The 15,237-nt window shown below is 39.3% G+C and overlaps 1 protein-coding gene across 4 annotated transcripts in view; it reads right to left on the minus strand.

The window, feature by feature from the left end:
* Positions 1-15,237, minus strand: part of LOC306853048 (ecto-NOX disulfide-thiol exchanger 2-like) — a 224,110-nt gene that overhangs the window by 150,034 nt on the left and 58,839 nt on the right. The window contains exon 1 of one of the 4 annotated variants that reach the window (XR_013782698.1): positions 13,717-13,877. The exons of 2 other annotated variants lie outside the window; for them this stretch is intronic. Coding sequence is in view for 1 of the 2 variants with exons in the window: in XM_079390214.1 (XP_079246340.1) it covers positions 13,717-13,738 (22 nt within the window). In the remaining variant the exon portion in view is untranslated. Of the gene's footprint in view, positions 1-13,716; positions 14,013-15,237 lie in introns of those variants that run through there. One more of the 4 variants, XM_079390214.1, reaches the window with a different exon arrangement.

Raw genomic sequence — 15,237 nt, forward strand, 5'->3', positions numbered from 1 at the left:
AGTCTTATACCTTTGGGCGAAATGTCAACTTTCGCACATCAAAGGTGATGTAAACCAATTTGTAGCCAAAGTCTAGATTCTCCTGCATTGCCACTGTGTTGAGTGACTCTATTCTTGGCAAAAACAATACATTCATAGCGAGCCAATGTTGCTCAAAACTAAAGCCTTCAATAACAAATCTGATGCAGTTAATTCGGTGCACTAGAAAAATATTTCTAGTTTACTTCAATGCACCAACTTGGGCCAAAAAACAGCTTATGAAAACTGGGTCACAGCACCAAACAAACAACTGATATGTGGAGCCAGGATAAAAGAAAAAAAAAGTTAATGTGATTTTTTTTTATAGTTTTTTGTTACTAGACACATTTTTATTCCTATACTAAGTCAGTAGACAATCAGTAGTTGAGTTTCAACTCACTGGGACAAAATCCACTGTGTGAGCAACAGAGAGAAGTTGGTGCAACAAGCTGAATCCGATCCATTAACATGACAACCACAGGTCCCCTTGTCGCCCCGCTATTAATTATCTGGCCTTACAAGAAGATTAGGACACAGTAAAAAAAAAAGCAAACGGAAAACGACACTGCAAGACTCGGCCATGCCTCACCAGTATAATTGCCCGTCCAAAGTAAACAGAGCAGGAAGACTAATGCGCGTAGCACAGGTCAGCGTCACTTGAGTACTGACATAGCCTGCTCGTTTCCTCCCACATTCTTCTCTTTCTTCGGTGCGAGGAGTGGGCAGCATGAGGTGGGGGATGGACGTCCAACCAAGAAACACGTTCCGATCTGCTGCTGTCTGTTTAGTAGGCCCCTCCCTTGGTTTTCAGGCTGATGAGAACGAAGGAAATATCTTCAGGGGCTTCGCCGCTCACCACTATTAAATTTTAATCCCTCAAAGTGAGCTAAAGCAAACATTTGACTGGAGGCAGAGAGACTGATGTGGGGCTGTCATTGCTTCTGCAGTTTATATTCACAAACAGTCTGCTAGCGCTTGAAGTCGCCCACACGTATACACAGAGAAATGCCTGAAGGTCATCTGCCTCCCCCCAAGACGCAAACTGTGAGATCGGTTCTTCAGAGGTTATTTGTTGCATTCTGGTAAATGCAAGACAGCGAGCACATGATGACTTGTGAAATAAAAAAATAAAAAAAACAACTAATGATATTCCAGAGACTAAGTCATATTCACATCAAGCTGTGGCACTGCACCACTACTTTATATTGCAATAGAGTTGTGAGGAACTGAAGTCTGACCTGAATAAGGGAACATATAAAACTGTGAATTAAAGCAAAGTCAACACATCTTTGTTTGCGTTGTCTTCGTTGTGCACATGCAAAAATAAATCTAGTTCACAAGTGAATGCATTCTTCACAGTAAGCAACAACTTTTTCTTGCTGGAGTAATGAACAATGATGGCAATAATGCCTGCTAATATGAGGCAATTACTGTATGAATATTGTATTGTATGTTGCAAGGAAGTAAAGGCTAATAAAAATAACCAAATGAAAAGAAAATAGAATAAAATGACAAATTAAGCCCAGGTGCAATGGCATGTATTAAATCATAAAATCTATTTTTGAACACATAAAAGATACAGTAAATGTAATTGATAATGAATAATCTCTGATTGGTCTATGACAAGTGGCAGCCATGAAGAAGCAAACCACAAGCCATTTCTCTGAAACAAGGACTGTTCTGTGTACCTAGATGCAAGACTTGAACCACAAATTAAGCTTTTACTGGATCCTCCAGAAATCTGTAGAAAAAAAGATTCAAAACCTTCTAGCACTTTGAACTGCAGAGTAAGATAATTAATAAATAAACTTTTTTTAGAAGCATTGTTAGCAGATGTTACTATGACAATATAGGCTACTAAGCCAAGGAAGAATACAACAGCTATTCTGGCAATTTCTCCACACACATATGGATTACAATAGCAAGAAGCTCACATGCATCTAGTGAGCAACAATTCCCGACTAGACAGAAAGAACTGAATTGATTGAGGCACTCGAAACCACAGGCATTTTGTTCAGCATCCACAAGGCATCACAACCTACACAGCAGGCGAAAAGAAAAATGGATCTGTCAATGACACAGCTAATGACACCCGAGAGATATGAGCAATGTCAGTCCCACAGGAGCCTGAGAAAAAAAATTCTGTTTACCCTTACTCTCACCTCCAAGTCTTGCCATTTTAAACTGGCTCAATTACAATTTTCTCATTAAAGGAAAAACATGGCTTATTTATGCTAATGTGCCACTCCTAAAACGCATAATTACAGTGTCCATTACTGACCAACTGTTACCCAACCATGGTGGAAAATGGTCTAGGGTGCAACGGATCCATGTAGTTAAGAACTAATCAGACTGAAGTGTAGAGACAGTATATTTAATGCACTCCCTGATTCCTTAAGGAAGAAAAAAAAAAAACTTTTTCCTGCTAAATTTGTGCCTCCGCACTCCACGATTGCTCCTTAAATATTTTATCTACTGCGACTGGCTAAGTACTGTCAGAAAGATCACTCAAGAAATAGGCCTAGATATGATAGGTGATGCGTACATATGTGTAAACAAACAAGAGGCTTCATTCAGATTGCTCTAGACTGAAGATGTACTTAAACTAATGTTTAGCATTCACACACACAGAGAAAACCTGACTGAGTTCACTAAGCATTTCTCTACATGATGTTTTCATCAGCATTCTCACCCCTCCGATCTGACAGACCCACCAGCCCCAGGGGTGACATCAGCCCCAGACATCTGTCAGCGTGAGTTGGCGACATTCGTCAAAGAACAGCTCCATAATTCAACCATCCCATGATAAATCACTGCGTTTAGGCCAAATAACAAACAATGGCTTCACAGGATTGGATTTTTAGGATTAAATTTACACATAAGTGTGACATGCTCATATAATCAACAGAACATTATTTCTTTAGGATGAGAAGCTTTATAGAAAACTAAAGAACCTCTTGCTTCAAGTCTTTCCAGTTGAATTGGATTAGCTCGACTAGACGTTCACGGGTAAAGATGCTTCAAAATAAGCTAATACTGACTGGGTTGGGCTTTGCCTACCCATACTTTGCAAATCAATACTGATTTCCACTGCTTGATTTCTCTCCTTGTGAAGTCAGGCGATTATGAAGTACGTTTTAAAGAAAAGAACGGAACAATAATATTTATTAAAGAAGTGCACTGGCACCCAAAATAACCTCAAACTTACTTCAAGGACAAACGTATAAACACAGAAGATGAATGTTTGTCAAACTCGTAAAGACAGGCTTGGGATTCAGTCTTTTTCTCTGACTTTTAATTACATAAGGAACAAACCCTTTGGCCAAGGACACAGAAAGTCTCGCTGGGGAAGGTATTTTAGACACAGCTCCTCATACAAGATGAATGTGTTGTGGATGCTGAGGATCAGCTGGTGGTACCACGGTATTCCTGGAACCCAGCCCAGGCCTGTCTTAATGCAGTGCCGCTTCACTGAACACGCTAACACTCGCGGAGAAGAGGAACAGATTTCGCAGAGCATATGGGACCTCGCCAGGATTCACATAAGCAGACCGTCGGAGATGCCTCTCTTACCTGTAGAAAACAATTAATCTACCTTTTCCCTCTTTCTCACGGGCAATGGCACAGAACGAGGGGCAGCAAGAGAGAAAGTGTAGGGGTGAATGAGAGCAAGAGAGAGACGGGAGAGTTTTAAAAATTGACTAAAGATGGTGTGCTGACTTCAGTCAGTGCTTTTCAGTCACATCACGCTGTTTCCTCTCCACTGACCTTCCCCTGACCCTTCCTACTTTCCCTGGTTGAGTGTATGGAGGAGACTGACTGCCTGCTATAAACAAACACACAAATAACAGCAAGAACAGTAGAAAAAGTTTCAGTACTCTGTGTAAAATACATGAATCAGCTTGTACACCTGCAAATCTTTCACAGACTGAAAATTAATCCAGATGTAGCAGGATGTGCTTACCAGACTGAGCTAAAGTCAACATCGACTCAAAACTGACCTTATTTTACTTGGTGCAAATTATTCCCAAAAAATAAAAACATTCCTCAATCCTCCAAACCTATCTGGAATACCTGGAGGAAACCCAAAGCAACACGAGGAGAACTTGCAAACTCTTCACAGAAGGCCGAGACACATACTGAACTCCTTTCCAAAATCGCAAATAGTCACCATTTTTCATGACCAAAACAATGGATAAAACATTCAGAAATACATTACAACAAAAAAAAAATAAAGCATTTAAAGCTGACTAATAAAAAGCAGTTGCCATGCCACTACAGTAAAAAAAAAAGCTGCGTCCCAATTCGCATAATATCCGTCCTAAATAGTATTCGAAAATAGAATTAGTATGTCCCAAATCATAGTATGTTTAAAAAAGTATGCTAATGATTCCCAGATGCTTCCGGTTAGAATTCTAAGTGCAGATTGATGCACACTCTAACGGCTAATATTGCCCACAAAACATTGCGCGGTGAACGAGAATTCGATTAGAACTACAAACACGCATAAAAAGTGTTACAAACATGGCGGATATGTGCAACCGACGGACGGACAGAGAAAGGGATTTGAGTGATAAATAATCTATCTAACCTGATAAAAAACTTAATTTAATTGAATTTAAAAACTGAATGTTATTCACGTTATATTTCATCTGCAGCAACACTGTGAACATTTATAATGATACGTTTGGTCATTAACTTTTAAATGCATAATTTTGCAAACACATGAGAAGAGTTCTCGGCATGAAAGAGTCGCGATGTGCCTCTTCATTTCTCTCCAATACGGTAGGAAATCAAATGAAACAAAATGTGGATGATGTTAACTGTGACAAGATGATTGACAGGGCAGTTTAAACAGTTACAGGATGCACATAACTAAGCAACAGAGCGTCTGTTAAAGATGCAGTTATGACGAAGTAGTCTGTCAAGCGTGCCAACTATTCTGCTACATACTCAAAAGTATGTTCTTTTTCTTCACAAAAAGATATTTTTAGGGCATAGTGTAAGTAGGCGAATTGGGATGCAGCAAAAAGCTCGCACAGCTTACCATGCCTCCAGGGTCTTCTGATTGGTCCACTGTTTTGGAACTGACATTGATGAATGACGCTGCGTGTAAAAGTTGATTTTTTTTTTTTACTTGACACAGCATCTAAAAAATGCGGTATTCATTGCAAAGATGTGAGACACGAGTGCAACGGTCACACATGTCCATCTAGTGCATGTTTAAACAAAAAAAACTAAGGAAAAGTAAAGCATTGGAATGGAAAAAACACATTCCGTGTGAACGGCCCCTAAGAATTTCACTGATCTGTTCAAGTGGATAAGATGATGTATAGACAAATGTAAAGAAATCCACACTTTTTAATCAAATAAGAACACAGTTGTGCCATCCATTCCCTTTATGTTGACTTGGGTGAAATTCCATCTTCTAACCAACAAGTAAGAAGCATGAGTGTACTGCCCGCTGTCAAAAGCTACCCACAATGTCAAAACGGCTGTGACGTCCTCCTTCCGAGCCCTGAAATATAAGGCCATGAAGCTGTGTGCCACTATAAACCTGTACCCATCTGCTGATTTGTGGATCCAATTACTTTCTTTCTGTAATGGCTATGTTCAGTGCCATGATGTTCAGTCAATCGTTGGCAGCTCCTCAGTTTCCTGCTCGTCGCTGACCTCAGCGGTCACCGTTTCGGACCGTGCCCCAAGAAAAGCACTCGTCATGTGCCTTCAACTCCTGGATGACAATCCACAGGAAAACGAAAGAGGTCAGTCATTTTGTCATTAGCTCTAGAACGCCATTGACATTCCACATTTATTGAAGAGGGGCTGCTTACACCGGCAGTGGATTCGACTGAGTGGCCCTCGGTGATGTAACCCAGATGTATGCTGAATCCCCCTGTCAACACGGCCATGTGGGTACAGGGGCGCAGGGGAGCCAGCTGACAGGTGCTGACAGATGGATTATCTTCAGGGCCAGCGGTGGTCCTGGCTTCTGCGAGAGCCGAACTGGCAGGCCAGAGTAAACCAATCACAGCCGCTGCGCAACCAAACACCAGGTGTGTCCCCTCCAAAACCCTGGCGCTGCCACCTTCTTCCTGCTGGTGTGAAGCTACTGACTGTGAATAGCCACATCCACATATGAGAGCAAGCTGGCTGTTTTAAGTCTCGCCGAGGCATTTAAGCACTGCGAGAAGGTCCAAGAAAATACTGTGAGCTGGAGTGCATTTTATTGCCAAAATGAAAATCCAATTAATTAAACTTCATGAAGAGGCAGATGTTCATAGCAAGCAATATCCCAGTTCCTAAATGATATTAGACATCATCTAAAGGTGAATGTTCTTAACCTCAGGGAGAGATGTTCCTGGTTATTCTGTACCCTCAAGAGGTTTTGTTACTATCAATAGAACTGCGTACGGAATGAGGCCATGATATACATTCACTCTGGTGCCTTTGTTCTGATACTCAGTCTGAGTAACATTTTAAAGTGTGTTAGTTGTTTGGCAAATAAACAGGGATAATTAATGCATAAGGTGAACTTTTGTCAAATTAATTAGAAAACAACCAATTCTTTGGGACATTACAAACTGAATGATTACTGACAACACCTGGTTCACCTCTAAAAGTCTTGTGAACTTTTTAGACAAACAGATACACGAAGCACTCAGTATCAAATGGAAACAATTTAATTCCATAAAATTTCCCCTGTGAACAAACTAAAGAGCTTAACTCGCTAAATAAACAGAATTTGGAAGTTTGCAGATTTGCAGCACTGTGGAGCATCAAGGTTGAGAAAAGGTCAAAACACACAAAAAAGTAATGAGAGATCTCACGCTGTAAACCAACACTGACCTCCCTTACAAGCATAGAGAGATTTACTGGGTCATCTCCACAGCATGCATTCCTACGGTAAAAATAGAGATAGCAATAAAGTTAGTGACGAAACCAAAGGTAAATCATCCCACCTTGTGATGTGTCATCTTTTAATGAGCAAAACCAATCCAGAGGATTGAAAACACTGACCAAACTCATGCTAAAAATACAAAAAACAAATTCAAAGCCCCTTTTAAAGCCCGGTAAAAGGTTAAGTGATCTTGTTTTAACTGCATGGAGGCTGGTTAGTGGCAATGTCAGACTAGTAACAGTTACAGCCTTTCCTTTGACGCCTGACCTCAAATCATACACTGAGCCGTTCATTCATTCTTCAAATTGTGGGTTGCATTTGAGCTTTTTTAGAAGTGTTTAGATTACTAATGAAAGGAGGTGGTCTAAATGGTTTGTGTGTTTAGTGTCAAAACTAGCAAAAATAGCAGCTGACGAACTCCAACCCAAAACCACATTGAGGTGGAAAATCACTGAGTCAGAACTGGAGTAAACTAGACTCTCGGTTCCATACTGAAAACAGGAAAACAAACAAACAAAAAGAATAAAAGAAAACACAGTTCTTCAGAGTTCAATGAAACAAGGGCACGAGGCGAAGAAAGGTTCCAGTGAGACGCGCATGGAAAAGGAAAGTTCTTTACTTGAGGCTGTGCACATTTGTGAGTTACCAAGTGATTCGGGCTTAAACGAAAAAAGCAATTTCAGTGCACATTTACAGTATTAGATGAAAAATAGGAGGAACATGTGATTTTTTCCATTATCTACGGTGAGCTAGCGGCTGCATCTCGGCACGTTCTCAGGGGCCCTAGCAAACACAGGCACACTTGAGAGATGTAGTATCCTGCATCTTCTGGATGATCCATCATGCTATATGCCGTGCTGCTTCCAATTGTTTTTCCTGGCAACGCAGGGAAGGAAAAATAAAAAATACCATAGTAACAACAAAAACTCGGGCTCGCTTTATCTCTCACACTGTTGTGTGTTACAGCAGCGATGTACAATATTACTAGCGCCTCAGAAGAAGAGCTCACCATTTTGGCTCTGTCATCTCAGCAGAGACCCAGCAACAGTGCATGGCGGCCCTTAAGCCACCAATCTGCTCCATCACAAACTGGGAGGCGGACCGAGGCTTAGTGCTTCTCCAGTGGCTGCGTTTGGCCCTTGGCGGTCCAGCATGCTCTGCTGCCTGAGCTCAGCGAGAATAACCTCGAGGGGTTAAATTAGACAGCCACACAGAAACACGACATGTTGCTCCTGTTTGTGAACCGCAAGGTTAAATTAGACCCCTCCTGTGTTCCAAAAGATGGTTGTCAATAATGAACAGTGAGCTTGTTCTTGTTGTCTCAGTTCTTGGCCCTCTGAACACAAGTTCTGCGCTTCTGCCAGATTCAAGGCCATTATTTATCACTGCAAGGGGAGAGAAGAATCCTCTCGGCCATTATGCCTGCTTCCTTAAACTTGAAGTGATAAGGCCTTGTTAGTAGCTGGGGGTTTGAGCTGAATCTTCTATCTCACTTCCACTTCAGGAAACATTTGCGTGAGAGGGCCCTGCTGTCATGAACACTTGAACCTGAACCTCCTCCCTTGCTTGAAAGCCCAGCAGGCTGTTTGTTTTATTTTTTTATATATAGATATTTTTGATTATTAAATCAAAAATATCAAATTCACACACATTCAATTTCATCAAAAGAGATTTGCAAGTGAAACCTCTAAGTGCAGGATGGACAGGGGCTCTACTATAATATATTTCGGAAATATGTATCTATAATACTGAATATAACATAACTTGCGAGTAACTTGAGTCAAATATTGATTTGTTAACTGCACTGATAAGATTCATTCTGTGAAGGATTTAGGCCAGTAATTCTTAAAGTGTGGTCCGCGGACTAGTGGTCCGCGAAAAGATGACCTAAACTAGGCAAGTGTTTATAAAATCGTCACTTATTTAAGTAGATTTTTAATGCACTTGCGAAACTGTGATAACAGTTCTTGCCATTCTGTTTTAACCCTTTAGCACGTACGATCACACCGGTGTGATTAGAACGTTCAGTGCGTCACGTCATCAACTGCTGAATTCAAATCTGCTTTCGCGAGTTGGCTGGCGCGGAGCCAGATCGGACGCGCTGACTTCTCATATTATCACAAATATTCAGTGTTTTCAACCATATAATGCTTATTTTAGGTTTCAGACATTTAAATACACTTAAGTGCTAGCAAAACCATACATTTAAAGCGCTGATGTCTATGGAAGCAACAATAATGGTCCTTACAAATATAATCTGAAGTATGAGACTGAAACTCTCCTCTTTGGAGCCAGACATTCAGAAACTGATGTGTGATAAGCAGCACCACTCGTCTCATTAACATTCACGTTAGGTTTTAGATGGAAATCTCAAAATATAAAATCCACAGATCTATTGGTTTTGTAATGTACTAGTTTTTGTTTCATGTGTAAAATCCCAGAAATTTCAGTGATATTGGACATTAAGGGGAACATTTTTTTCAGCATTTTATTGTTACCATAGTTACAACCATAGACTTCCTATACCCTCCACCTCAGTTTTAAACTAATGGCTCTTTGGAATGACATTAAGTGGGACCTAGGCTGTTACAGTATGTTTAATTGCAGTTTTTTTTTTTTCACATGTGCAGTTTGTTGTTCATATTAAGCGGCAGCTCATTTCACATTTACTTTTTCAAATGAAATAAAATTCATATAATAATTTCTGATCATAATATCATTGCATTTGTGTTTGAATAATTAGTTTTTGACTTAACAGTTGCATATTAAACATAAATTTAGCTGATCCTTCCTATTTTGTTGTTTTTTGGGGGCGTGTTAGAGTGGGATTCTGTTAAGTGGTCCTCAGAAAAAATTGGAAGATAAAGTGGTCCTTGGGCTGAAAAAGTTTGAGAAACACTGATTTAGGCTGATTCAAACCAGTAACTATTCATAGCTGGTCTTTACAATTCATTAAAAGAAACGGCTCATAAGAGTAATGATTTGTGTAGTGCATTACACATTATACTACATATCAAGTCTTTTTGTTACATCACATCTAAAGAATGAAACTCAGATTCGTAATTCAAAATGGTGCACGAAACACTGTCACAGTACACAAACGAACTGGCAATTTAATGTTACCAATACATTATTACAAAAGAAACAGCTTTAGCAAGAATTAATTGTTGAAAAATTGAAATGTGTTGGGACAGGATATTTAGCATTAGCAGATGGAGAGAGACCCAACAGCCTTGTTGTGCTCTGGCACGACTGAGAGGAGAGAGCACCATGATCTAGCTTACATTTATATACACTATTTTGGAGCTGAAACTGTCTAAGAGTAAATATTTACAACAAGCCTGTCATTGTGCACTTGGTTTCTTGTAATGAAAGGGAAAATACACTAAATAAAAATAGCGCTGAAAACGTTTACTCAGCAGCACAATGTGGATCTTCATTATCCAACACTGAGGAGCATTTGTTGCAGCGTCAATTATCAGGTACACCGTTCCTTAGCACGGAATACCACAGCTTTTAATTAGCAAAGCACAGAAAGACGCAGATCTGTGCAAACTGCCGGAGCGACTGCCATGTGGAGAGCTGTGAGAGTACAACAAACTCAATTATGGCAAAATACTGCACACGCATTAAAATGAGGTTGGAAGAACACATGAAAAGCATTGCAAAGCACAAGACACATTTCACGCATGGAGAGAGCACGGGTATGAAATGAGTGACATCCAGGGAGGAAAGATAATCAGGAAATAATAAATCAAACCATTTTCAATCATCAAGCTTCTTTGAAAATGGTAAATCCTGAAGTTCCTGTTTTGCTTGGAAAAGCAATGTGATTATGCATTTACAATATGATTATGTATTTGCGCAACCAGTCAATTACACCGTGTAACAATAATTCTGACCATCTGGATTTATTATTCACACTGACAGCAATTTTTCTGCAGGAGAAAGGCAGCTCACTGTGCTGTTGATTGCTAGTAGGCGTCTGGATGGCCTAACGTTACTGGTGGGCTATGCAACTGGCCATAGCTTTTGAAAATATAATATCAATGATGTCATTTTATTTTGACAAGTCATCAGTTTCTGGAGGGGAAAGCACTTGTATATAAAGCTGCAGCAGTGAATAATGCCTGATATCATGAACAAGATGAACGATTATCAATGCATGAATCAAACTCGCTCAGAATGCTGACAATTTCTGACAGCTTTTCCATGCATCATTTTTTCATTATATCACTCTATGGGGGCAGAGACAAATTATATAGAAGAGTGAAATCGCTCACAGTGACTCCTTCTGAGAGTTGCCTACCCTCAACTATATCTTACAGGAGACAGATCGTGTGAGCTCTACTGTCTTCGCCCCCCCATTGGTAGTTGCCACATCATTTGGCATAACGCTTAACTTTTCTCAACTTTGTTGTTGCTGCAGCTCATATCATTAATAATAAATAACTTTGGCTAACTTTTTCAAAACATCTAGACCAAAATTAACTTTTAAATGCTCTATTGACATGCTCTCTACAGCCCTCTCATCTTCAAGGCAAATTATCAAATGGGCTCTGATAAACATTTACCTTATCTCTATACAAGAAAAATCTCTAAATACGCACAAGTACAAACCAAGGTAATTCACACAAAGAATTACAGCAAACAATTCACAGAGCACATCCAGAAATATAGTAACCTCCAGTTAAAATCAAAAGGCATACATTGGTTTGACAAAGCAACACGTTTGCCAGACCACTCTATCTACAATACCACCTCAGAAAGCAGAATACATCAGCTACTTTGTCTTTTACTTTTCTCTTAACATTGAATCTACTCCGAGAGTCTCGTACATTAATCTATTCTATTCTAATCTATTAGAAATTCAATCTATTGGACAAGGACTTGTGGCTTTTTAATCACAGATGTTGAACTCATTCTGCTGCTGAACAATCACAACTACTGTAGTACTTCACAGTTGATCAGATTTATAACATGCTAGATTGTTTTTGACGTATTGTCTACTGTCAGATCTTTGGATTAAAATATTTTTTCTGTGCATTAAATCCTCTTGGCAACTCTTAAGGGACAGTCACTGAATCACCAAACCACAGATATCTGCCCACAAGCTACTTCTCTCACTCGAGTCTTCTTCTATATAAAAAAAAGCCATTTCTTGCTTCATTTTACGTAAGTAACCTCTGTCACAAATGCATTTTACACTTCTTCAGTGCCGCCCTGCCCTTTTTTCATTTCGGTTCTTCTGCTTTCACGAAAGCCCAGAGACTATCCATTATGTGCAATTTAAATGGCCACTCCCTACCCAGCAAAAGAGCAATGTGTGAGAAAGTTCATGGCTGTCACAGAGCAATAACAGGCTTTTTCCATCACACTTGAGGATTGGATGAGTAAGTTTACTCAGACAAATGCCGGACGCCTTTCACAGTAAATAGGCATGAGGAGGTGAAGAAAACTGACTTTATAAATATACACACACAATATTATCACACGCAACCCTTGATTGATGCATATTTTTTTTTTAAATCATGACAGTAAGCCTCTGTTATTGAGAAAAAAGATGACAATAGTTTCTATTCGCCTCTCGTTAACAATGATGTATTCACCGTACAATCAAAGAGGACACAAGCTTCATAATAAATCACATGTAAGTCATACGCTTATTGTTCTCTGTTATAATAATTTCAAATATAATAGGTGCATGTATACTCAAATAATTACAGTATATAACACTTACTATAAAGTTGAATACTTTGTTAACATTAGTTAACATGAAGTAACAATGAGCAATCTTATTAATGAACATATTCAACATTCTAACATACTGGACACAAATGCAAATAGCCATATTAATAACTAATCATTAAAACTATAGTGAATGCTGTAAAAATAAGTTCATGGCACCTAATGCATTAACTGCTATTACTGTATTGAACCGTATTAAAGTGTCACCCAGTACTGAGTAGCTTTCTGAATAAACAAAGCTTCTTTTATTCTGTTTTCTTACTTTCTCACTATACAGGTCAACTTGTTTTTGATCAATTTGAACTATCATTGATCTTGCCAGCACCTTTACAACTCCTAAGATTTGAGTCATGCTTTGTATTGTTGAGACTGACAACATGCCTTACAGTCTGTATTCTGAGCTGAATGATTCCTTACAAGTCAGGTAATGAATGACACTAGTCAGCAAGCTTCAAGCCAAAATATTTTTATGTGGCAATCCACTCCAGTGGACATGTGGATTGGGTTTCCACTTCCCACTGGAATGGCTTGATGCATAACAAGCGCATGTGGCAAGATGTTGCAGGAACACAGGCGAGCAAATATAGTTAATTGCGATGTCATTATAATCTCATTATAACGGAAGCAAAACAGTTGTTTTAATCACCGGAGCTGTCAGTGACTGCGCTCTAATGTCGTCTGGACGACGATGGCTGTGTCTCAATATAAACATCATTCATGGGTCTGTGATTCTCACAAACGCTGCACGCGCCCATGTCTTTGTAGACAGCTCACTAGGTATTAAGACACGGCCGATATATAACGGCGAAACATCGCTAAGATGTGTATTTAAAGTGAAGCGCGATGTCACTTTAGTCACTAAAGTGATTCGTGAGGAAATCCCTGTATGTAATGCTGATTCTTATCTGAGTTTTCATTCATTTTTTTCCCGACCGTACGTCCGTTCTTAACGGGCGGCTCCCTATTCTGTACTATAGACCTCAGAAACGGGACTAGCCACATTTAATGTCTCTAATCTATCAAATAAAGTTAAACTGAAGACAGCGTACCTGTGTACTGCACAAGGAACATCGTCCTGAGGATTCGGTTGAAAAAGAAGCCAGTTAAAGTCCCGTAGGGCTCCGGTAGTGGACGTTATTCCGCGCTAGGAGCTTGGCTGCTGGTGTCTGAGGGTCCGCTGCGCTTATAACTGCTTTAAACTGAGCAGACCACAGAGAGAGAGAGAGAGAGAGAGAGAGAGAGGGGGCGAGGAGGATCCACAGTCACGCTCAACATAACGACTACTAAACTAGCACGCTGTCGTTATAATTAACGCTGAACGCGAGCGTCTCTCACTCGCTCGATTGACTGTTCACTCGTTTGAAAGCAGTTGACCGTTACTCATTGATTGCTGCGCGCGAGAATACGCATTTTTTCGCGTTCGTTTGGTTTAATATAAGATGAAATGTGTCTATTGAGGCTTTAAAACGTCGACAAGTTGTTACTGTACAGATTATTGTCGGTAAAGTTTCCATTGTGACAATTTAATGTAAATTCTACCAACATAATAATTAGCCTACTTCTTGTTAGGACTTGGTATTGTTTTAATTATTTTTTTAGGCTATTTAAATGCAAACAATAACTATTAGCCAACAGAAATAACTGTGTGTGTAGGTAATTTTTTATTTTTTTTTACATTTTTCGGTCACACCATAGGACACATTGATAGGTCATGTATGCATGCATGTATGTATATGTATATATAATAAACACACACAATTTTATTTATTTATGCATTGCGAAAACTCTGGTTGCTAGTTGCCGTGGTAATCTTTAGTAAATGCATGCAATAACACGTCTGTGTATAATAAGGGATCCTTTACATGTGTTTCTTTATCACTGTAAAGTGTGCATATAGTGGATGTGAGGCTGTGTGCCAGTAGAGGGAGCAGAGCAACACTTAAACCTGAGGCTAATTGCCATATAAACTACAACAGGCTCTACAGTAAAACCCCAAGGTCTCTTAAATAATGTACAAGCATGGGCCATTCACTGCAGTGGACAAGAACACTGCTAAAGTAATACATATTCAAGTGTCAAAGGAAGCACATTTCAATGTAAAGGGATACCAAGGGATATCATGCCTTCAAATTTGACCTGATTATTTATTTAGTTGGGAACAAAAAACATTAAAATGACATTCAAGCACAAAAGCAATGTAGGTGACCAGCACATATAAACCAACTAACACTGAGCTACTGTTCTTACATGTGATTTTCAATTTTCTCAGAACAATTTGAGTGCAGCAAGGTGTTTTAGTCCTTTTCATTTTTTTTTTTTTTTTTGACGATGTTGGCCACGTTAATACAAAAGGAATAATTTGTTCCAGAGAAGTACGTATTTTTATTAGAATTGTATTAAAACACAAAAACACTCATAATTACTGCATGTAATAAGATGCTGTTTTTCCAGCGAAAATCATCACGCTACACTAAAATAAAGCTTGTTGTGTTCTGCTAGTTTAAACCTCGAAATGAATGAAATGTTTGGTAGTTATTTTGTTTTGTTTTTTAAAAAGTGAAGGTAGAACA

The sequence above is a fragment of the Barbus barbus genome (assembly GCF_936440315.1).
Source record: "Barbus barbus genome assembly, chromosome: 33".
Classification (NCBI taxonomy): domain Eukaryota; kingdom Metazoa; phylum Chordata; class Actinopteri; order Cypriniformes; family Cyprinidae; genus Barbus; species Barbus barbus.